Source organism: Harpia harpyja, chromosome 19, assembly GCF_026419915.1.
Source record: "Harpia harpyja isolate bHarHar1 chromosome 19, bHarHar1 primary haplotype, whole genome shotgun sequence".
NCBI lineage: Eukaryota > Metazoa > Chordata > Aves > Accipitriformes > Accipitridae > Harpia > Harpia harpyja.
Window position 1 is genome coordinate 15,937,498 of NC_068958.1, and position 23,144 is coordinate 15,960,641.

Consider the following 23,144-nt stretch of genomic DNA (forward strand, 5'->3'; position numbering starts at 1 on the left):
CAAATGATCCCGGGAGGTAAAGAGGTCGAGCAAATGAAGACCTGCTTTTCAGCTTCTCAGCAGTCTTTCTGGTGTGGACCCCGCTCTCTCTTTGGCTGAGAAAGCACGCCTGTTCTCACTTGCGATCACACCGATCTCTCTCAGGGCTGTTTTGCCGCACAGCGGGGAAGCACAGGAGCCTTGTCTGGCTTTCCTCCCAGAGCCCTCCCCGACCCACACGGTCTCTTGCTGGAGCTGGGGAAAACCCTTCCCTGCAGAGGCTTGGCTCCGCACCCGAGCGTCCGGCTACGTGGCAGTTTGTCCTACCGCAGCCAAAGTTTGGGGCTCCAGCAAATGCGTGGGAGTGAGACTGCCGAGGGGCTTTGCTCTTGGCCACAGCACGAGCAGCGCCCGAGTGGGAGCCCCAGCTGCTGGCTGGGCAACACCCTCTGCCCTCCCCTTGCCTTGCACTGACCCTCCCCTTGGCTTGCACTGACCCTCAGACATCCCCTTTCTCCCCCCGTCCACAGCAGAAACATGTAGTACGTACACGGCGAAGACGCGTGTGCTCAGCACGTGTCTCCACAGGGAGACAAGGGCACCTGCCGGCTGGCAAGCAAGGCTGAAGGCCGTCCCTGGGCAAAGAAACCAGACAAAAGTTAGGCCTGTCTCTTGAGGTCTCTTCACTAGGATGCCCAGCCACACGTGTTGCAGCTCCCTGTGGGGAGGCGGGCACCGAGTCCTACCCACTCCCTCCCTGGGGCAAAGAGCAGCAGGGCAGCCTGCACTTCTCCTGCCACTTGTGACATCTGGCCAGAGCTCTGGCACACTGCAGCTCTCCAAGTTCACCCCAGAGGACTTCGCGGCAAGCAGCAGTGCTGAGCTTACTTGCAATTTCTGTGGCCTTGTCGCGCCACTTGGCAGGCCCTTGAATGGCTGAGCCGGCAGCTGGCATCGAAGGCAGGGTCAGCACCTCCATCTCTATGCAGAGGTTACTGTGGGAGGAAAAAGACAAATGCCGGTTGCCCACCGTCCCCACGCCACGGGAGCCGAGGTGGGCTCAGGAGTAGCCTGAGCGGAGGCCCTTGCCAGAGGACGGGCCGTCCCAGCAGCAGCGAGAGAGGGCAGCACAGCTGGGCTGCTTCTAGGGGTCCCCTCCTCTCCTTTCCCCATCCTTTGCTTTACAGGCCTGCAGCGGGAGAAGAGGAAGCAAGCTGGCAGCGGCAGTCCCCCGCCTTGGGAAGCCGACCCGGCAGCACAGCCCGATTCCCACCCCGTCCCTCCCTGCTCCCTGGGCCCTGGCACTAACCCGCCCCTTGGCAGGCACCTCTCAGTGGCCGTTCGGGGAGGGGGCACAGGCTGCTGTCCCCCACCGCGGCCCCCCACTTCTTCCCTGGGCACTGCCGGTCTCCCAGCCCCTCTCCTCTCTGCACAGCTGCCCCCCTCAGCCAGGCAGGACTGTGCCTCAGCGTCCCGAGGGGGCCAGTCTCAGGTCCCAGGGGCTTGGCCCCCCCGCGCAGCAAAATCTCCCTGTGCTGCTAGCAGGGCTGCGCTCCGACCCCTGCAGCACGAGGCTACCGCCTCCCCAAAAGCCCCTGCCGCACCCTGGCTTTTGGCCGGGAGAGCGAGCCGGGCTTTCAGCCCAGACCCATCCCCACAGAAGGGGGGCTTTGCAAGCCACGGGGCTCTTCAGAAAACCTCTGTCGGCTTCCCCATGCTTCCCCACTGACCGTGCTAGGCCACGTCCGTGCTACCACCCTAACCTGAAGCCCCGGGCAGGAGCAGCCCACTTCGTACCTACTCGTCTGGCAGCGGCTCGGCCCCGCTGCCTCTCCTGCCGGCTGTTGGTCGGCCTCATTCCCCAAGGAGCCTTCGGAGGCCCCTTGGCGTCTTCTCTGGGGGGCCTTTCTCCTCGCCATCCCTGGGCAAAGGCAGGCTCCCCGCTCAGCTCTTCCTCCTCCTCAGCCCCAGCAGTGCGGCCTGTCCGGGCAAAACCAGCGCCGGTGGCAGCAGCCCCACGCTGCCCCCCAGCAGGAGTGCGCCTGCCCAGGGCAACAGCCACACGGCAGCTGTGGGATCCTTCCTGGCCCGCCACAGGGCTGTGTGGGCGGCCAGCTCTGACCTCACAGTGGCAGTGGCTCTGACGTCACAATGGGGCTCCCCAGGGCTGAGCAGGGCAGGGAGACCCCGTGGTCTCCCCTGGGGCAAGACGGCTGCGGCCCTCCCGGGCGGTGGGAGCCCATGCCTGTGGGCCCCCCCGAACCCTGCCACGCTCCCCTGCCGGGTCTGGCTGCCTGGCCTGGCCTGGCCTGCCGGGGAGGGTTCCAGCTCTCCCGGGCATCCTCGGGTAACCAGAAAGGGCGCTGGAAAGGGGACTTTGCTCTCGCCCCATGCTTCCGGCGGCGTTTCTCCCCTTGCAACCGTTTCGTGCGCCAAGGAGAAAAACCCAATAGCCCAGATGTGCTGTCAGGGGCCCAGCGGTACGTCTTGGTTAACAAGGACCGTTTTGTTTCTCGCCCTTGCTGATTCTGGCTTGACTTCCCTCGTTTGAAATAGGAGTGGGCTCCTTCCTTGTCTCACGAGGGCCCAGGAGGGTCCCTGCGCAGGGCCACGGGCTGCGCTGGGACCACTGGGCAGCGCGGCCTGTACCAGGGTCCCAGCATGGCAGCACGGGGACACAGGGCGCATGGAGCACAGCCCCGCCATGTCCCCCCTCACTGGCCGGTGGGAGTCCCACGCCGGTGCAGGCCCAAGCTGCGCTGGGGCGGTGCGGGGCTGCAGCTTACCCAGCCATGCCACCCGCTTTTGCAGGGGAGCACGAGGTGCCCGTTTCCCCATGGGCAGCCCAGGCCTGCCCGGACCCCTGGGCCGCCCCCGTGCAGTGGGCCGTCCAGGCAGCAGAGCTGCCAGTGCCATTGATGGCAGGAGGGCCCTGGCAGCAAAGGGCGCCTGGGGGCCTTGCGGCAGGCTGGGCGGCTCTCGCACTCGGGCAGTTGGGCGGTATTTGGGTGTGATCCTCTGGGTAGGAACGGGCTTCCCTTGTCCAGCTCTGGAAGGGGGTTCCTGTGGGATCGGGCAGCGATGGCAGCATCCCGCCTGGGGCTGGGCCCCTCAGGCTCCACATTGGCACGGGGGGACTCCGCCTCCCACGGTGGCCTGTGGGCAACTGCCCAGGGCCACCGTGCCCCCTTCTCCTCAACAAGATGCACAACAGCTCCTCTGGGCTGACCTAGAGACCCCAGTGGCTTCTCTGGGATGACCCAGCAACCCTACTAACCTCACGTGACAACTACAATTGCTACCGAAAAAGCCGGTCGAAGAAACTCTCTAAGGCTCAGTTTTGGAGTCTTAGAAAGCAGGCATTCTTTATTGCAGCGATGGATGCACGGGGCATAGCTCCTCCTTGCGTGCATACCGTTACCCACAGCAAGCAAAGCTTATATTGTTCTAATATATACATATTCATTACATTTCCCCAAACTGTTGTACCTATTCATGTAATTTCCCAGAAATTATTTACATAGTGTCCGCCCTTTGGGGCATGCGCTATTAAATGGGTCGGTGGTCTTTTGGGGTCTTTGAAACCCTCTGGTGGTCATTTTCTTGGTGTCCGCTAATTGAACTCTCTCTTAAGGCACGCGCAGTGCGGGTCATCTCAGGGGTGGTTCATCTCTTCTTCCTAGTTAGCTGGCCCTGGCAGGTTTTAATCACAAAGCTCAGCAGAACTTAAGGCTTCTCATCTATTTGTGCATACTGTTAACAAACCTCAAGGTTTTCTTACATACCAAAAGCTTCAAAGTCGCTCAAGCAAGCACAAATTAAAAGCGCTACAAAATACAATGGAGTCTTTCAGCTCCAGCCTTCATTCAAGGCATCACAATAGCACCCTGGCACGCCCACCCACCAGCCCCACCTCTCAGGAACCCCTTGGGATCCTCCGACAACACCCAGGGAATGCTCCCGCTACCCTGACGCCCTCCCAATACTACATGCTGTTAGACAGCCGCCAGGAACGTGGGCTGCTAACCCTCCCCATCCCTGCAATCCTTTGGACGAGCTTTCCGAGTGGACAGCGAGACTGGCTGCCTGGGATGTCCATAATGGAGAAGGCGCCACACCCCCGGACACGATGTCCCCAATAGCAACAGCGGGAGGGAAAACCAAAGTGTTGCAGCGCCTGGGGGACCAAAGAGCCTAACCTTATGCAACCCAACCCTAACCTGGGTGGAGCCCACGACGGGAACACCTCAAGGGCTGCAGAACTGGACAGCCTTTCTGGGAGCCCCAGAGACGGTGGTCCGTCAAAAGGAGCGACAGGTCAGGGTCGTCCAAATGCCACGGGGAGGTCAGAATAACATGGGGCAAAACGCTCGAAAATTCCCCGTCGACACTTATCAATGTGACACAAAAGGACCCCCGACAGAGAGTGGCGAGATCTAGAATGGGGACGTTCATGGGCTGAGGAATGGGCTTTCCGACAGGCCAGTCAGACAGGCTCCCCACACCCGTTTTACAGAAACGACGGGTTCACCGACAAACCAACAGCCCGGATGCCGGGAAGGTGCTAGGCCAAACTGTTCCGTCTGCTCCTCCGGCCCCGCTGTCGGGAAAGTGAGGGAGGAGCTGCCAACCCCCAGCCCGGGGAGCCCCGAAGAGCTGTCCCAATGTTATCTACGCAAGTAGAGGGTTAAAAATTGATGAAGAATTTAGTGAAGTTAGATGTCGCACACACTAAGAAAACCAAATAGGTGCACAATGTCTAGGATCAGGGTGACCGTCCCTGAGGTTGTTAGAAGCCATGAGTTAGAGAACTTCTCATGAGGAGTTGGCTATCCTTGAAGAAGGAACATCCTGGAAAATATGTCAGCTGTACCTATTCTAATTATCAGGTTTATACTTTGTGAAATGTGTTCACCTGATTCGTGTCAATATAAAACAATGCTAAGTCGCATAGTAAAATGTGACCCTCGCTGAATTTATAATCTTTAACCACTTTGTCGGTCTTTGTATAACCGCAGACCGAGGGGAAACAGATAGCATGTATATAGTTCTTTTTTTGCTAGCTCAAAACTGGTTTTGAGCTGATTAACTACACAGTGTTAAGCAAGAGATCTTAAGGGAGAACTGAGGCATTTGTCATGGTGTTGAACGATGTTGTGAATGGGGTGACCCTTGGTATGTGTGAGTATGGGGTGTATTGAGATAACTGTGTATAAGCAATTTGTTATATGCATTTGTTAAAAGGGAAGTGTCTGCTATGTCTTGCTGTTGAACTTGTTTGGGTTTTGGTAGCCACAGCTGGTATTGTGCAGGGTGTCGGCTGTTACACAAGATGTCTGCTGTTGTGCCTGAGCAGTGGGGGAGCCTGGTCGGAGATGCATTGCCTGGAGGACCCCCTGGTTGCTGGGGAGAGTTTGAAAAGATACAAAAAGAACTACTGCACCTGCGCAGCCAGGAGGTGGAAAGTTTTTTAGGGAGAACACGCCTATTATGAATATGTAACTAATGCTAGACTGTAAAAGAAGCTGTGTTGTTTTTCACAGCACGCGTCTTGGTAGAGCAGAGGCTCCCGGCGCGCCCAGCGCTGTTTGCTTGCCTTTATTCATTTAATAAATTGTAAACTTTAATTAAAATCCGGTTTGGGACTAAATCATTTATCACATACTTCGTTTTGGATAGTCAGCTAAACTGGGTCCTTAAGCAAACTACCCTCATTGTAATGCTGAAAATGACACCCACTGGGCAGGAGACCCCGGCCCAGGCGGAGACCCTTACTCACAGAGCACGCGTGGTAAGAGTAAAGATTGTGTAACCATATGCAACTTACTAACCGATGGGCATTAGAGGGCAGTCTGAGGAAACCTACCAACTGATAAGGATGTATATAAAAGGAACTCTGGAGAATCCCCAGGCGTGCTAGCTTTGTGGAGCTACCACCTAGCACCCAAACTTGCACAGCTTTGTAATCAACAATATCTCGTCTCTGTGCGTGAGACTGGCTCATTGCACACCGCGTACCGACACCCCCTTTGGGGACGACACCAAGGCTCGAGGCTCGGGGCTCGGCCCGCAACCCGCGCCTGCAGGCTGCCCAGTTGCAACGCCAGCGGGGCCGGGGCGGGGCGGGGCGGGGCCAGAGAAGGGCTCTGCAGTGGCTGGCGGGGGGCCCTGCCTGTCACCGCCTGGCGGGCGCCATTGGCCGAGAAGCCCGGACGAGGGTGGGCGGGCTCCTGGGAGAGCTCCTGCAGAGCCGGCTCTGGGGGCGGGTGGCAGTCTCCCTGCTCGTAACAGAAGCCGGGTCCTTCTGCCTGCCCGAGGCTGGTGCTCCTTGCGGAGCCTCCTCGCTAGGTTAAGTCTTAGGAATGCTTAATATCGCCCTCTGTTTTAGGAAACAATCACGTTCTGACCTTTTCCACACACTCCCGCCCGCCCCCCAATGGACCTTCTTGCGCACCCCACTTTGGAGACAGGTCTTCTACGCCGATCTCAATTGCCACATCTTCTTCTTTTGTTTTATTTCCCCCCCGCCCCCGTTTTTCTTCGCTTTTTTACGTCTGTCTTGCTTTTTCTTCTTGGGTTGCGGCTGAGGCTTTCTAGTTTGCCATCTTCCCGTGAACCTGCACTCGATAAATGCAGGTGTACGCTGGGTTTCCCCAGTTGCTCTTCACAAGAAGTTTGATATATGAAAAGGCTCTGGGAAGCGGCGCGTCCTGCGAAGAAAAGAGGGAAAAGGAAACGGGGACGTTAAGAGCGACAATGCAACCAACGTATCTCCCCCTGCCAGCCCTGCTCCTGCTCAGGAGGAAGCTCTTGGAAGCGGCTGTGGAAATGTGAGGCTCGCTGCTGGCACCGGGGCTGCTGGGCAGGCTGGGGAGACGGGGAGGGGGAAGGCACCTGGCTGGCATCCTCTGCATGCCGGCCCGGCTGGGGCTGCGTCTCCCTTCCCTCTGCCCCTTCCCTCTGCTGCTTGCTCTGTGCTGACAGAGAGGCCGGGGAGGTGCTCCTATGCAGGGGGCAGCCCTTGCTATCCTTTTGCTGCCACCACCGCGTGCTACTCAGCCCTCCCAACCCCGCCGGGTCTCTCTCAGCGGTGGTCCGGGCCCCTCTGCCCAGGGAGAAAGCATTCACTCTCTTCCTGCCATGGACTTGCAGGCAAACCTGTTTTGCTCTTGTCCCCGTGCCTGGACCCTACCTTCAGAGGGAAGGTCTGAGTGGCCTCTTTTTCCACGTTGTACGTGAACGTCCCAAGGAGAGTTTCCTCTTCTCCGTCCGCATCCACTCCCTCGGGGGCAAAGCACAAGGAGAGCAGCTCAGACTCATCCCGACAAAGAGGGAACGTACGCGCTGGATCGGCCCTGTTATCTGCCCAGCCTCTCCTGCGGCTCTAGCAGTAGTCTAGCACTGGTTAGGGCGCAGCTCAGTCTCTGCCTTGAGTTTTGGTCAAGAACCCCCAGGTGCTTGGCCAGAACAAGTCTTAAGAGGGATGAAACCTCTAGAGCCTTTGAAGTATCCCGCTGGGGCACTGCAGTGCTCAGGAGAGAGCAGGACACAAAGCTCCGCGGATGCACACAAGCAAGCAAGACCCGGTCATGGCTTTTCCCCGGGGCCAGATCCCCACCAGAAGCGCCCAGCAGAGACTTACAAAGACAGCGACGTCTCTGGGCGCGCTGGTGACGGTCCCAGATGGAGAGACCTCTTTGTAGATGTGCTGCATCGTGACGGCGGTCAGGTGGACTCGTGCTGGCAACCTGATGACCACCTGGCCCTGAGGCCCTTGTAAAGGCCAGCAGTCTCCTGGGGAAAGATCCGGCTGCAACCAGAACGCGAGAGCGATGAAGGGTGAGAGAGTGTTGGGGCCAACACAGCTGCCCACGTAGCTTGAAGCTTAGGCACCGGTGCGTCTGTGGGGTCTATTTCAGCTCGAAAGTGAGGCGCCTGTGAGGAAATGGACAAAGGCAGGAGGCCTTCTTCCCTGCCTGACAAAGGGGGCTCTCAGTATTATGGCGCAGAGGAGAATACCGCTTAGGAAACCATCCTAGTCAGGGCCAAGCAGAAACACGTCTCTGCCCAGTGGCTCTGCAGGGCACCCCCCACCTCCCGCCTCCCACCCCTGAAAAGGCGCTGTTAGGGATGAGTGTGGAAACGGGGTCACCAGGGAGAAGCTCTTTCACTCAGCTGTGGCAGAGGACTATGGGTGAGATGCAGCAGTTCAGCTCAGTTCAGCTCTGTTCCCCTCCTGAGGGGAACCACTGATTTCTTTCTAGCAAGCCCAGCCCTGTGTTTGAGCTTTGGTTTCAGGAACCTGATCAACACGCTGAGCTTGAGCAGTACCACTGGACTGAGGGGAAAGCCCCTGAGGTTGGTCCCCAACTTCACAGGAAGGAAGGAAGGAAGGAAGGAAGGGAGGAAGGGAGGAAGGAAGGGAAAAGGAAGGAAACCAGCACTGATGATTTCTGCTACGATACCTGCAAGATAGTATCAGGAGGGTTGGCAGGGCGAAAGAACCATAAAACCCTGCAGCCCCAATTCTCTTTGCAGTTGTAGGTCTCAGAAGTTCTCTGCATGTCGATGGTGGCACCTGTAAGGAAGGGAGAGCAGGTGACTGCAAGAGGCCACAGACGAGGAGGACTTGGTGCTCAGACACTATTTGTGCCGCCGCCGGCCAGCTCCACGTCTGTCAGTCACCACGCTGGTGGGGGTGCCCAGCTGCGCAGGGGAACGACGGCATCCACGTGCCTGGTGACTTCTTCTCTCACAGTGCCACGAGGAGAAGGTCTGAGGGGTCTGGGAGACAGCAGGTGCCCGTGTGAATGACAGCAGACCAAAGCTGAGGGCTTGCTGCGTGGGCAGCAAAGGACGGCCCAGCCATTCCCTTTTCAAATGCAGGGGAGAGGAAGAGAGCCCCTCCATCAGCACAGGAACGCGTGCCAGGGCAGCACCAGAGGCACGCGTGCGGAGGCCGAGGGCAGGACTGGGAGGGAGTCTGAGAGACCCACTCTGCCACAGCTTTGCTCTTGGACCCCGTGAAGCGTTGAAGCTCCCCCACTTTGGAGAGCAGCGCCTGGAGCACAGGCTCCTCTGGGGAGCGCTACAGACAAGCGCAGGGCAAGGAGACTGGGCTGCTTGTGTCCATACCAGAGCTTTTCAGGGCCCAGTCAGACATCTCGACATAGACTTCCAAAGCCGTCTTGGACGCTGCCTGGTTCACTTCCTGACCTTCCTGGGAACGCTGCCATAAAGGAACACAGAAAAGGACCGCATCAGCGGGCAGTTCAGCGTGGCTACTAGCGCCCGCGGAGGCAAAGGGTCAGCGTCAGAAATGCAAGGCAAGCCTTGTCCACGGAGATGCAAGACTCTCTGCTGCTGACATGAGCCGCGAGGACTGAGGAACAGTATCTGTGGCCGTGGCCCCGAGGTGGGTTGACGAGGGTCCCCACACCCTCGTCCCCACCCTCCACGCTCTCCAGGTCAGCCGGGAGCCGGGCTCAGGCCCTGCAAGCGATGGCTGGCCCCGTGAGCGTGCCTGGGTCTCACCACTGCCTCAGGGGCCCGGCCAGAGCAGCCAGAGGCAATGGTGTGCCAAGGGAAGGCTGTCGGGAGTTCTCCGCTGCCTGAAGGGGCCCGGCCAGAGCAGCCAGAGGCAATGGTGTGCCAAGGGAAGGCTGTCGGGAGTTCTCCGCTGCCTGAAGGGGCCCGGCCAGAGCAGCCAGAGGCAATGGTGTGCCAAGGGAAGGCTGTCGGGAGTTCTCCGCTGCCTGAAGCGGCCCGGTTAGACTGGGGCTGGAGAAGGGCCTGTGCAGTGCAGAAGCTCACCCAGCAAAGCCCCTGGGGTAAAGGCTGGGTTGCTGCAGTCAGCAGTCCGACCCCACCAACAACCCCACGGAGTACCTTCTCGGGGGGTTCTGCCCAGCCAAGCCTCCTTCCCCAAAACGCAGGCTCACCTTCTTGGCACTGCTGATCTCCGCCCTCAGTTGAGCCACCTCCTCCAGAAGAAGCTGCATCTTCTGGTTTTGCTCCGCCAACAAAGCGCACAAGTGCCTGCAGGAACAAGAAAGCAGATCTTGTCAGAGAGCAGCCCATCCCCTCTGGGGGGGTGTCTGAGCTCAGCAAGGAGGAGAGACACAGGTGCTTTCCCTGCTTTGCGAGTGCTTCCCTTCTGCACCAGGTTGAGCAAAAGGCAAAGGCAGGGGGGAAGCACGGGAGCCCTGGCTGTTAGGAAAATGAGTGCAGCTAGCACGAGGTCGGCTGACGCTTCTGCACAGAGCCAGTTCCAGCTCAGGCAACATCTCTTACCGCTGCATCTTCCATTCTGCTGCAGACTCACACGTCAGCTCCTGAAAGGGAAAAACGCTCCGTTAGAGCATCCACTACCAGAGCTGCCGGGGCTTCCCAGGAGAGGCTTCCCTAGGAAGACACGGCACAAGCTGCTGCTTCTTTGGGTCACCCTGCATGGAAGCAGAAGAGCCCGTGATTTATCCAGCCACTGTCAGCAACGCTCCCTTGCAGGAGGTGCCCGTCCCACAAGAGTCACCGACCTCCATCAGTCCCTTGGCCCGCATGGTCCAGGTCCACAGTGGCAGTGAGGTCCTGCAGTAAACGCCAGCTGCAATTCACATCACCAAGAGACGGTTATCTGACTAGGGTTGCCAGCGAACCCTGCAGTCCCCTTGTCTCCTCCCTGTTGCCTTGGGGGGTGGGGCAGCAGGTTAGCTGAGGAGGTGGGGAACGTGGGGTGCAGAGAGAGGACGCGCCTCTGACTGGGGGTCATCAGCCCAGGCTTGAGGGCACTGCGCAGGCGTGATCTTCAGGTGTGCTCGGTGCCCCAGAGCTATTCCCCATCTCCCCTCACTGCTTCAGCGAGCACCAAGACCAGGCTGCATGGGCTAGGAGAGGTACCTCTCCATCGGCCCCCCTGCATGGCCCCTCCCCTCTGGGAATCCCCAGTTCGGGCTTGGAAACCTACACCCTTCTCTCGCAGACTTGCAGACTAAGCAAGCCATTCGGACCAGCGGCCAGAGCAGCAGCACGGCTGGGAGACTGCCAGTCTTCCTGGTAGTCCGAAAGCCGGTCCCAGTCAAGGACATACTCACGAAGCACTTGGGCCACGGGAGTTTCCGCCCATACTGGCCCAAAAGGAAAGCTGGCCAGCTGAAAGCTGGCATCCAGCACAGCCAGGCTGTCGCTCTCGGGTGTTTGCCCATGGGAACTCACCAAGAGCCACTGGGAGCAACAAGATGACAACTTTCAAGAACCTCTTCTGTAGGGCCATCTTTTGCCTGGAAAAGAGGGAGTCCTGTGGCTGTCAATGACCCAAGTCTCGGGCGAGCCCCTGCACAGGTAGATTTCCCTTTTCAGGCCAAAAAGCCACCGTTCTGGAAGCCTGCTGCTGACAGGAGAGCTGACAGAGCAGCGCCCAGGAGGAACACGATTTCTGTCCACACCGTTCAACGCTGCCGGCAGATCTTCCCCAAAGGGCGGGCTCCAGGAGCACCTTCCGAAAGGGAATGCAAATGATCCCGGGAGGTAAAGAGGTCGAGCAAATGAAGACCTGCTTTTCAGCTTCTCAGCAGTCTTTCTGGTGTGGACCCCGCTCTCTCTTTGGCTGAGAAAGCACGCCTGTTCTCACTTGCGATCACACCGATCTCTCTCAGGGCTGTTTTGCCGCACAGCGGGGAAGCACAGGAGCCTTGTCTGGCTTTCCTCCCAGAGCCCTCCCCGACCCACACGGTCTCTTGCTGGAGCTGGGGAAAACCCTTCCCTGCAGAGGCTTGGCTCCGCACCCGAGCGTCCGGCTACGTGGCAGTTTGTCCTACCGCAGCCAAAGTTTGGGGCTCCAGCAAATGCGTGGGAGTGAGACTGCCGAGGGGCTTTGCTCTTGGCCACAGCACGAGCAGCGCCCGAGTGGGAGCCCCAGCTGCTGGCTGGGCAACACCCTCTGCCCTCCCCTTGCCTTGCACTGACCCTCCCCTTGGCTTGCACTGACCCTCAGACATCCCCTTTCTCCCCCCGTCCACAGCAGAAACATGTAGTACGTACACGGCGAAGACGCGTGTGCTCAGCATGTGTCTCCACAGGGAGACAAGGGCACCTGCCGGCTGGCAAGCAAGGCTGAAGGCCGTCCCTGGGCAAAGAAACCAGACAAAAGTTAGGCCTGTCTCTTGAGGTCTCTTCACTAGGATGCCCAGCCACACGTGTTGCAGCTCCCTGTGGGGAGGCGGGCACCGAGTCCTACCCACTCCCTCCCTGGGGCAAAGAGCAGCAGGGCAGCCTGCACTTCTCCTGCCACTTGTGACATCTGGCCAGAGCTCTGGCACACTGCAGCTCTCCAAGTTCACCCCAGAGGACTTCGCGGCAAGCAGCAGTGCTGAGCTTACTTGCAATTTCTGTGGCCTTGTCGCGCCACTTGGCAGGCCCTTGAATGGCTGAGCCGGCAGCTGGCATCGAAGGCAGGGTCAGCACCTCCATCTCTATGCAGAGGTTACTGTGGGAGGAAAAAGACAAATGCCGGTTGCCCACCGTCCCCACGCCACGGGAGCCGAGGTGGGCTCAGGAGTAGCCTGAGCGGAGGCCCTTGCCAGAGGACGGGCCGTCCCAGCAGCAGCGAGAGAGGGCAGCACAGCTGGGCTGCTTCTAGGGGTCCCCTCCTCTCCTTTCCCCATCCTTTGCTTTACAGGCCTGCAGCGGGAGAAGAGGAAGCAAGCTGGCAGCGGCAGTCCCCCGCCTTGGGAAGCCGACCCGGCAGCACAGCCCGATTCCCACCCCGTCCCTCCCTGCTCCCTGGGCCCTGGCACTAACCCGCCCCTTGGCAGGCACCTCTCAGTGGCCGTTCGGGGAGGGGGCACAGGCTGCTGTCCCCCACCGCGGCCCCCCACTTCTTCCCTGGGCACTGCCGGTCTCCCAGCCCCTCTCCTCTCTGCACAGCTGCCCCCCTCAGCCAGGCAGGACTGTGCCTCAGCGTCCCGAGGGGGCCAGTCTCAGGTCCCAGGGGCTTGGCCCCCCCGCGCAGCAAAATCTCCCTGTGCTGCTAGCAGGGCTGGGCTCCGACCCCTGCAGCACGAGGCTACCGCCTCCCCAAAAGCCCCTGCCGCACCCTGGCTTTTGGCCGGGAGAGCGAGCCGGGCTTTCAGCCCAGACCCATCCCCACAGAAGGGGGGCTTTGCAAGCCACGGGGCTCTTCAGAAAACCTCTGTCGGCTTCCCCATGCTTCCCCACTGACCGTGCTAGGCCACGTCCGTGCTACCACCCTAACCTGAAGCCCCGGGCAGGAGCAGCCCACTTCGTACCTACTCGTCTGGCAGCGGCTCGGCCCCGCTGCCTCTCCTGCCGGCTGTTGGTCGGCCTCATTCCCCAAGGAGCCTTCGGAGGCCCCTTGGCGTCTTCTCTGGGGGGCCTTTCTCCTCGCCATCCCTGGGCAAAGGCAGGCTCCCCGCTCAGCTCTTCCTCCTCCTCAGCCCCAGCAGTGCGGCCTGTCCGGGCAAAACCAGCGCCGGTGGCAGCAGCCCCACGCTGCCCCCCAGCAGGAGTGCGCCTGCCCAGGGCAACAGCCACACGGCAGCTGTGGGATCCTTCCTGGCCCGCCACAGGGCTGTGTGGGCGGCCAGCTCTGACCTCACAGTGGCAGTGGCTCTGACGTCACAATGGGGCTCCCCAGGGCTGAGCAGGGCAGGGAGACCCCGTGGTCTCCCCTGGGGCAAGACGGCTGCGGCCCTCCCGGGCGGTGGGAGCCCATGCCTGTGGGCCCCCCCGAACCCTGCCACGCTCCCCTGCCGGGTCTGGCTGCCTGGCCTGGCCTGGCCTGCCGGGGAGGGTTCCAGCTCTCCCGGGCATCCTCGGGTAACCAGAAAGGGCGCTGGAAAGGGGACTTTGCTCTCGCCCCATGCTTCCGGCGGCGTTTCTCCCCTTGCAACCGTTTCGTGCGCCAAGGAGAAAAACCCAATAGCCCAGATGTGCTGTCAGGGGCCCAGCGGTACGTCTTGGTTAACAAGGACCGTTTTGTTTCTCGCCCTTGCTGATTCTGGCTTGACTTCCCTCGTTTGAAATAGGAGTGGGCTCCTTCCTTGTCTCACGAGGGCCCAGGAGGGTCCCTGCGCAGGGCCACGGGCTGCGCTGGGACCACTGGGCAGCGCGGCCTGTACCAGGGTCCCAGCATGGCAGCACGGGGACACAGGGCGCATGGAGCACAGCCCCGCCATGTCCCCCCTCACTGGCCGGTGGGAGTCCCACGCCGGTGCAGGCCCAAGCTGCGCTGGGGCGGTGCGGGGCTGCAGCTTACCCAGCCATGCCACCCGCTTTTGCAGGGGAGCACGAGGTGCCCGTTTCCCCATGGGCAGCCCAGGCCTGCCCGGACCCCTGGGCCGCCCCCGTGCAGTGGGCCGTCCAGGCAGCAGAGCTGCCAGTGCCATTGATGGCAGGAGGGCCCTGGCAGCAAAGGGCGCCTGGGGGCCTTGCGGCAGGCTGGGCGGCTCTCGCACTCGGGCAGTTGGGCGGTATTTGGGTGTGATCCTCTGGGTAGGAACGGGCTTCCCTTGTCCAGCTCTGGAAGGGGGTTCCTGTGGGATCGGGCAGCGATGGCAGCATCCCGCCTGGGGCTGGGCCCCTCAGGCTCCACATTGGCACGGGGGGACTCCGCCTCCCACGGTGGCCTGTGGGCAACTGCCCAGGGCCACCGTGCCCCCTTCTCCTCAACAAGATGCACAACAGCTCCTCTGGGCTGACCTAGAGACCCCAGTGGCTTCTCTGGGATGACCCAGCAACCCTACTAACCTCACGTGACAACTACAATTGCTACCGAAAAAGCCGGTCGAAGAAACTCTCTAAGGCTCAGTTTTGGAGTCTTAGAAAGCAGGCATTCTTTATTGCAGCGCTGGATGCACGGGGCATAGCTCCTCCTTGCGTGCATACCGTTACCCACAGCAAGCAAAGCTTATATTGTTCTAATATATACATATTCATTACATTTCCCCAAACTGTTGTACCTATTCATGTAATTTCCCAGAAATTATTTACATAGTGTCCGCCCTTTGGGGCATGCGCTATTAAATGGGTCGGTGGTCTTTTGGGGTCTTTGAAACCCTCTGGTGGTCATTTTCTTGGTGTCCGCTAATTGAACTCTCTCTTAAGGCACGCGCAGTGCGGGTCATCTCAGGGGTGGTTCATCTCTTCTTCCTAGTTAGCTGGCCCTGGCAGGTTTTAATCACAAAGCTCAGCAGAACTTAAGGCTTCTCATCTATTTGTGCATACTGTTAACAAACCTCAAGGTTTTCTTACATACCAAAAGCTTCAAAGTTGCTCAAGCAAGCACAAATTAAAAGCGCTACAAAATACAATGGAGTCTTTCAGCTCCAGCCTTCATTCAAGGCATCACAATAGCACCCTGGCACGCCCACCCACCAGCCCCACCTCTCAGGAACCCCTTGGGATCCTCCGACAACACCCAGGGAATGCTCCCGCTACCCTGACGCCCTCCCAATACTACATGCTGTTAGACAGCCGCCAGGAACGTGGGCTGCTAACCCTCCCCATCCCTGCAATCCTTTGGACGAGCTTTCCGAGTGGACAGCGAGACTGGCTGCCCGGGATGTCCGTAATGGAGAAGGCGCCACACCCCCGGACACGATGTCCCCAGTAGCAACAGCGGGAGGGAAAACCAAAGTGTTGCAGCGCCTGGGGGACCAAAGAGCCTAACCTTATGCAACCCAACCCTAACCTGGGTGGAGCCCACGACGGGAACACCTCAAGGGCTGCAGAACTGGACAGCCTTTCTGGGAGCCCCAGAGACGGTGGTCCATCAAAAGGAGCGACAGGTCAGGGTCGTCCAAATGCCACGGGGAGGTCAGAATAACACGGGGCAAAACGCTCGAAAATTCCCCGTCGACACTTATCAATGTGACACAAAAGGACCCCCGACAGAGAGTGGCGAGATCTAGAACGGGGACGTTCATGGGCTGAGGAATGGGCTTTCCGACAGGCCAGTCAGACAGGCTCCCCACACCCGTTTTACAGAAACGACGGGTTCACCGACAAACCAACAGCCCGGATGCCGGGAAGGTGCTAGGCCAAACTGTTCCGTCTGCTCCTCCGGCCCCGCTGTTGGGAAAGTGAGGGAGGAGCTGCCAACCCCCGGCCCGGGGAGCCCCGAAGAGCTGTCCCAATGTTATCTACGCAAGTAGAGGGTTAAAAATTGATGAAGAATTTAGTGAAGTTAGATGTCGCACACACTAAGAAAACCAAATAGGTGCACAATGTCTAGGATCAGGGTGACCGTCCCTGAGGTTGTTAGAAGCCATGAGTTAGAGAACTTCTCATGAGGAGTTGGCTATCCTTGAAGAAGGAACATCCTGGAAAATATGTCAGCTGTACCTATTCTAATTATCAGGTTTATACTTTGTGAAATGTGTTCACCTGATTCGTGTCAATATAAAACAATGCTAGAGTCGCATAGTAAAATGTGACCCTCGCTGAATTTATAATCTTTAACCACTTTGTCGGTCTTTGTATAACCGCAGACCGAGGGGAAACAGATAGCATGTATATAGTTCTTTTTTTGCTAGCTCAAAACTGGTTTTGAGCTGATTAACTACACAGTGTTAAGCAAGAGATCTTAAGGGAGAACTGAGGCATTTGTCATGGTGTTGAACGATGTTGTGAACGGGGTGACCCTTGGTATGTGTGAGTGTGGGGTGTATTGAGATAACTGTGTATAAGCAATTTGTTATATGCATTTGTTAAAAGGGCAGTGTCTGCTATGTCTTGCTGTTGAACTTGTTTGGGTTTTGGTAGCCACAGCTGGTATTGTGCAGGGTGTCTGTTACACAAGATGTCTGCTGTTGTGCCTGAGCAGTGGGGGAGCCTGGTCGGAGATGCATTGCCTGGAGGACCCCCTGGTTGCTGGGGAGAGTTTGAAAAGATACAAAAAGAACTACTGCACCTGCGCAGCCAGGAGGTGGAAAGTTTTTTAGGGAGAACACGCCTATTATGAATATGTAACTAATGCTAGACTGTAAAAGAAGCTGTGTTGTTTTTCACAGCACGCGTCTTGGTAGAGCAGAGGCTCCCGGCGCGCCCAGCGCTGTTTGCTTGCCTTTATTCATTTAATAAATTGTAAACTTTAATTAAAATCCGGTTTGGGACTAAATCATTTATCACATACTTCGTTTTGGATAGTCAGCTAAACTGGGTCCTTAAGCAAACTACCCTCATTGTAATGCTGAAAATGACACCCACTGGGCAGGAGACCCCGGCCCAGGCGGAGACCCTTACTCACAGAGCACGCGTGGTAAGAGTAAAGATTGTGTAACCATATGCAACTTACTAACCGATGGGCATTAGAGGGCAGTCTGAGGAAACCTACCAACTGATAAGGATGTATATAAAAGGAACTCTGGAGAATCCCCAGGCGTGCTAGCTTTGTGGAGCTACCACCTAGCACCCAAACTTGCACAGCTTTGTAATCAACAATATCTCGTCTCTGTGCGTGAGACTGGCTCATTGCACACCGCGTACCGACACCCCCTTTGGGGACGACACCAAGGCTCGAGGCTCGGGGCTCGGCCCGCAACCCGCGCCTGCAGGCTGCCCAGTTGCAACGCCAGCGGGGCCGGGGCGGGGCGGGGCGGGGCCAGAGAAGGGCTCTGCAGTGGCTGGCGGGGGGCCCTGCCTGTCACCGCCTGGCGGGCGCCATTGGCCGAGAAGCCCGGACGAGGGTGGGCGGGCTCCTGGGAGAGCTCCTGCAGAGCCGGCTCTGGGGGCGGGTGGCAGTCTCCCTGCTCGTAACAGAAGCCGGGTCCTTCTGCCTGCCCGAGGCTGGTGCTCCTTGCGGAGCCTCCTCGCTAGGTTAAATCTTAGGAATGCTTAATATCGCCCTCTGTTTTAGGAAACAATCACGTTCTGACCTTTTCCACACACTCCCGCCCGCCCCCCAATGGACCTTCTTGCGCACCCCACTTTGGAGACAGGTCTTCTACGCCGATCTCAATTGCCACATCTTCTTCTTTTGTTTTATTTCCCCCCCGCCCCCGTTTTTCTTCGCTTTTTTACGTCTGTCTTGCTTTTTCTTCTTGGGTTGCGGCTGAGGCTTTCTAGTTTGCCATCTTCCCGTGAACCTGCACTCGATAAATGCAGGTGTACGCTGGGTTTCCCCAGTTGCTCTTCACGAGAAGTTTGATATATGAAAAGGCTCTGGGAAGCGGTGCGTCCTGCGAAGAAAAGAGGGAAAAGGAAACGGGGACGTTAAGAGCGACAATGCAACCAACGTATCTCCCCCTGCCAGCCCTGCTCCTGCTCAGGAGGAAGCTCTTGGAAGCGGCTGTGGAAATGTGAGGCTCGCTGCTGGCACCGGGGCTGCTGGGCAGGCTGGGGAGACGGGGAGGGGGAAGGCACCTGGCTGGCATCCTCTGCATGCCGGCCCGGCTGGGGCTGCGTCTCCCTTCCCTCTGCCCCTTCCCTCTGCTGCTTGCTCTGTGCTGACAGAGAGGCCGGGGAGGTGCTCCTATGCAGGGGGCAGCCGGCATGCAAGGCCACCAAGCTCCCGCTGTCTGCTCTGCCTGCTTTCCTCCCGGCAGGCGTGAGAGCACCGGGAGAGAAGGGGCATGCTATGCTGGGAGGAGAGGACACTGTCCAGCCTGCCAGCAGGCCACAGGATGGAGCGGCGGTGCTGCCCGACGGCTTTCGCCGCCAGGCGTCCATTTCTCCACGGCACAAAGCCGTTGCTTGGGTGGAGTGGCCGCGTGTGCAGCTGGCTCTGCTGAAGGCAGTGGGTGCAGCCAGGGATCTCTCAGGACTCGTGCTCCCACGGGCCTGGCCCTGCCCTGCCCTTGCTATCCTTTTGCTGCCACCACCGCGTGCTACTCAGCCCTCCCAACCCCGCCGGGTCTCTCTCAGCGGTGGTCCGGGCCCCTCTGCCCAGGGAGAAAGCATTCACTCTCTTCCTGCCATGGACTTGCAGGCAAACCTGTTTTGCTCTTGTCCCCGTGCCTGGACCCTACCTTCAGAGGGAAGGTCTGAGTGGCCTCTTTTTCCACGTTGTACGTGAACGTCCCAAGGAGAGTTTCCTCTTCTCCGTCCGCATCCACTCCCTCGGGGGCAAAGCACAAGGAGAGCAGCTCAGACTCATCCCGACAAAGAGGGAACGTACGCGCTGGATCGGCCCTGTTATCTGCCCAGCCTCTCCTGCGGCTCTAGCAGTAGTCTAGCACTGGTTAGGGCGCAGCTCAGTCTCTGCCTTGAGTTTTGGTCAAGAACCCCCAGGTGCTTGGCCAGAACAAGTCTTAAGAGGGATGAAACCTCTAGAGCCTTTGAAGTATCCCGCTGGGGCACTGCAGTGCTCAGGAGAGAGCAGGACACAAAGCTCCGCGGATGCACACAAGCAAGCAAGACCCGGTCATGGCTTTTCCCCGGGGCCAGATCCCCACCAGAAGCGCCCAGCAGAGACTTACAAAGACAGCGACGTCTCTGGGCGCGCTGGTGACGGTCCCAGATGGAGAGACCTCTTTGTAGATGTGCTGCATCGTGACGGCGGTCAGGTGGACTCGTGCTGGCAACCTGATGACCACCTGGCCCTGAGGCCCTTGTAAAGGCCAGCAGTCTCCTGGGGAAAGATCCGGCTGCAACCAGAACGCGAGAGCGATGAAGGGTGAGAGAGTGTTGGGGCCAACACAGCTGCCCACGTAGCTTGAAGCTTAGGCACCGGTGCGTCTGTGGGGTCTATTTCAGCTCGAAAGTGAGGCGCCTGTGAGGAAATGGACAAAGGCAGGAGGCCTTCTTCCCTGCCTGACAAAGGGGGCTCTCAGTATTATGGCGCAGAGGAGAATACCGCTTAGGAAACCATCCTAGTCAGGGCCGAGCAGAAACATGTCTCTGCCCAGTGGCTCTGCAGGGCACCCCCCACCTCCCGCCTCCCACCCCTGAAAAGGCGCTGTTAGGGATGAGTGTGGAAACGGGGTCACCAGGGAGAAGCTCTTTCACTCAGCTGTGGCAGAGGACTATGGGTGAGATGCAGCAGTTCAGCTCAGTTCAGCTCTGTTCCCCTCCTGAGGGGAACCACTGATTTCTTTCTAGCAAGCCCAGCCCTGTGTTTGAGCTTTGGTTTCAGGAACCTGATCAACACGCTGAGCTTGAGCAGTACCACTGGACTGAGGGGAAAGCCCCTGAGGTTGGTCCCCAACTTCACAGGAAGGAAGGAAGGAAGGGAGGAAGGGAGGAAGGAAGGGAAAAGGAAGGAAACCAGCACTGATGATTTCTGCTACGATACCTGCAAGATAGTATCAGGAGGGTTGGCAGGGCGAAAGAACCATAAAACCCTGCAGCCCCAATTCTCTTTGCAGTTGTAGGTCTCAGAAGTTCTCTGCATGTCGATGGTGGCACCTGTAAGGAAGGGAGAGCAGGTGACTGCAAGAGGCCACAGACGAGGAGGACTTGGTGCTCAGACACTATTTGTGCCGCCGCCGGCCAGCTCCACGTCTGTCAGTCACCATGCTGGTGGGGGTGCCCAGCTGCGCAGGGGAACGACGGCATCCACGTGCCTGGTGACTTCTTCTCTCACAGTGCCACGAGGAGAAGGTCTGAGGGGTCTGGGAGACAGCAGGTGCCCGTGTGAATGACAGCAGACCAAAGCTGAGGGCTTGCTGTGTGGGCAGCAAAGGACGGCCCAGCCATTCCCTTTTCAAATGCAGGGGAGAGGAAGAGAGCCCCTCCATCAGCACAGGAACGCGTGCCAGGGCAGCACCAGAGGCACGCGTGCGGAGGCCGAGGGCAGGACTGGGAGGGAGTCTGAGAGACCCACTCTGCCACAGCTTTGCTCTTGGACCCCGTGAAGCGTTGAAGCTCCCCCACTTTGGAGAGCAGCGCCTGGAGCACAGGCTCCTCTGGGGAGCGCTACAGACAAGCGCAGGGCAAGGAGACTGGGCTGCTTGTGTCCATACCAGAGCTTTTCAGGGCCCAGTCAGACATCTCAACATAGACTTCCAAAGCCGTCTTGGACGCTGCCTGGTTCACTTCCTGACCTTCCTGGGAACGCTGCCATAAAGGAACACAGAAAAGGACCGCATCAGCGGGCAGTTCAGCGTGGCTACTAGCGCCCGCGGAGGCAAAGGGTCAGCGTCAGAAATGCAAGGCAAGCCTTGTCCACGGAGATGCAAGACTCTCTGCTGCTGACATGAGCCGCGAGGACTGAGGAACAGTATCTGTGGCCGTGGCCCCGAGGTGGGTTGACGAGGGTCCCCACACCCTCGTCCCCACCCTCCACGCTCTCCAGGTCAGCCGGGAGCCGGGCTCAGGCCCTGCAAGCGATGGCTGGCCCCGTGAGCGTGCCTGGGTCTCACCACTGCCTCAGGGGCCCGGCCAGAGCAGCCAGAGGCAATGGTGTGCCAAGGGAAGGCTGTCGGGAGTTCTCCGCTGCCTGAAGGGGCCCGGCCAGAGCAGCCAGAGGCAATGGTGTGCCAAGGGAAGGCTGTCGGGAGTTCTCCGCTGCCTGAAGGGGCCCGGCCAGAGCAGCCAGAGGCAATGGTGTGCCAAGGGAAGGCTGTCGGGAGTTCTCCGCTGCCTGAAGCGGCCCGGTTAGACTGGGGCTGGAGAAGGGCCTGTGCAGTGCAGAAGCTCACCCAGCAAAGCCCCTGGGGTAAAGGCTGGGTTGCTGCAGTCAGCAGTCCGACCCCACCAACAACCCCACGGAGTACCTTCTCGGGGGGTTCTGCCCAGCCAAGCCTCCTTCCCCAAAACGCAGGCTCACCTTCTTGGCACTGCTGATCTCCGCCCTCAGTTGAGCCACCTCCTCCAGAAGAAGCTGCATCTTCTGGTTTTGCTCTGCCAACAAAGCGCACAAGTGCCTGCAGGAACAAGAAAGCAGATCTTGTCAGAGAGCAGCCCATCCCCTCTGGGGGGGTGTCTGAGCTCAGCAAGGAGGAGAGACACAGGTGCTTTCCCTGCTTTGCGAGTGCTTCCCTTCTGCACCAGGTTGAGCAAAAGGCAAAGGCAGGGGGGAAGCACGGGAGCCCTGGCTGTTAGGAAAATGAGTGCAGCTAGCACGAGGTCGGCTGACGCTTCTGCACAGAGCCAGTTCCAGCTCAGGCAACATCTCTTACCGCTGCATCTTCCATTCTGCTGCAGACTCACACGTCAGCTCCTGAAAGGGAAAAACGCTCCGTTAGAGCATCCACTACCAGAGCTGCCGGGGCTTCCCAGGAGAGGCTTCCCTAGGAAGACACGGCACAAGCTGCTGCTTCTTTGGGTCACCCTGCATGGAAGCAGAAGAGCCCGTGATTTATCCAGCCACTGTCAGCAACGCTCCCTTGCAGGAGGTGCCCGTCCCACAAGAGTCACCGACCTCCATCAGTCCCTTGGCCCGCATGGTCCACAGTGGCAGTGAGGTCCTGCAGTAAACGCCAGCTGCAATTCACATCACCAAGAGACGGTTATCTGACTAGGGTTGCCAGCGATCCCTGCAGTCCCCTTGTCTCCTCCCTGTTGCCTTGGGGGGTGGGGCAGCAGGTTAGCTGAGGAGGTGGGGAACGTGGGGTGCAGAGAGAGGACGCGCCTCTGACTGGGGGTCATCAGCCCAGGCTTGAGGGCACTGCGCAGGCGTGATCTTCAGGTGTGCTCGGTGCCCCAGAGCTATTCCCCATCTCCCCTCACTGCTTCAGCGAGCACCAAGACCAGGCTGCATGGGCTAGGAGAGGTACCTCTCCATCGGCCCCCCTGCATGGCCCCTCCCCTCTGGGAATCCCCAGTTCGGGCTTGGAAACCTACACCCTTCTCTCGCAGACTTGCAGACTAAGCAAGCCATTCGGACCAGCGGCCAGAGCAGCAGCACGGCTGGGAGACTGCCAGTCTTCCTGGTAGTCCGAAAGCCGGTCCCAGTCAAGGACATACTCACGAAGCACTTGGGCCACGGGAGTTTCCGCCCATACTGGCCCAAAAGGAAAGCTGGCCAGCTGAAAGCTGGCATCCAGCACAGCCAGGCTGTCGCTCTCGGGTGTTTGCCCATGGGAACTCACCAAGAGCCACTGGGAGCAACAAGATGACAACTTTCAAGAACCTCTTCTGTAGGGCCATCTTTTGCCTGGAAAAGAGGGAGTCCTGTGGCTGTCAATGACCCAAGTCTCGGGCGAGCCCCTGCACAGGTAGATTTCCCTTTTCAGGCCAAAAAGCCACCGTTCTGGAAGCCTGCTGCT

The 23,144-nt window shown here is 59.0% G+C and overlaps 2 protein-coding genes across 2 annotated transcripts; both read right to left on the reverse strand.

The window, feature by feature from the left end:
- Positions 1-6,572: 6,572 nt before the first annotated feature.
- On the reverse strand, positions 6,573-10,538 carry LOC128154215 (sperm-associated antigen 4 protein-like). Its single transcript, XM_052814480.1, has 8 exons — positions 10,515-10,538; positions 10,273-10,313; positions 9,921-10,017; positions 9,115-9,208; positions 8,445-8,557; positions 7,622-7,789; positions 7,172-7,261; positions 6,573-6,689 (listed from the first exon to the last, which is right to left on the reverse strand). Exons 1-8 carry the CDS (start codon positions 10,536-10,538, stop codon positions 6,573-6,575), a joined length of 744 nt encoding a protein of 247 aa, XP_052670440.1.
- Positions 10,539-18,466: 7,928 nt separating this feature from the next.
- Positions 18,467-20,910, reverse strand: LOC128154216 (sperm-associated antigen 4 protein-like). The gene is made up of 5 exons (XM_052814481.1): positions 20,898-20,910; positions 20,228-20,340; positions 19,413-19,580; positions 18,963-19,052; positions 18,467-18,718 (listed from the first exon to the last, which is right to left on the reverse strand). The coding sequence occupies exons 2-5, from the start codon at positions 20,324-20,326 to the stop codon at positions 18,467-18,469; spliced, it is 609 nt and encodes a 202-aa protein (XP_052670441.1). The 5' UTR covers positions 20,327-20,340; positions 20,898-20,910.
- Between the last annotated feature and the right edge of the window lie 2,234 nt (positions 20,911-23,144).

Bases quoted from the DNA above. Each gene is read 5' to 3' on its own strand.
- LOC128154215 (XM_052814480.1), bottom strand. From the start codon at position 10,538: ATGCGGGCCAAGGGACTGATGGAG. The intron at 10,018-10,272 runs GTAAGAGATGTT...TTGTTCCTGCAG, and splicing joins GCAGAATGGAAGATGCAGCG to GCACTTGTGCGCTTTGTTGG. The intron at 8,558-9,114 runs GTATGGACACAA...CCTTCCTTACAG, and splicing joins CTGGGCCCTGAAAAGCTCTG to GTGCCACCATCGACATGCAG.
- LOC128154216 (XM_052814481.1), bottom strand. From the start codon at position 20,326: ATGCAGAGAACTTCTGAGACCTACAACTGCAAAGAGAATTGGGGCTGC. The intron at 19,581-20,227 runs GTATCGTAGCAG...TTCTGGTTGCAG, and splicing joins CTCCTGATACTATCTTGCAG to CCGGATCTTTCCCCAGGAGA. The intron at 19,053-19,412 runs GTAAGTCTCTGC...TTTGCCCCCGAG, and splicing joins CCAGAGACGTCGCTGTCTTT to GGAGTGGATGCGGACGGAGA.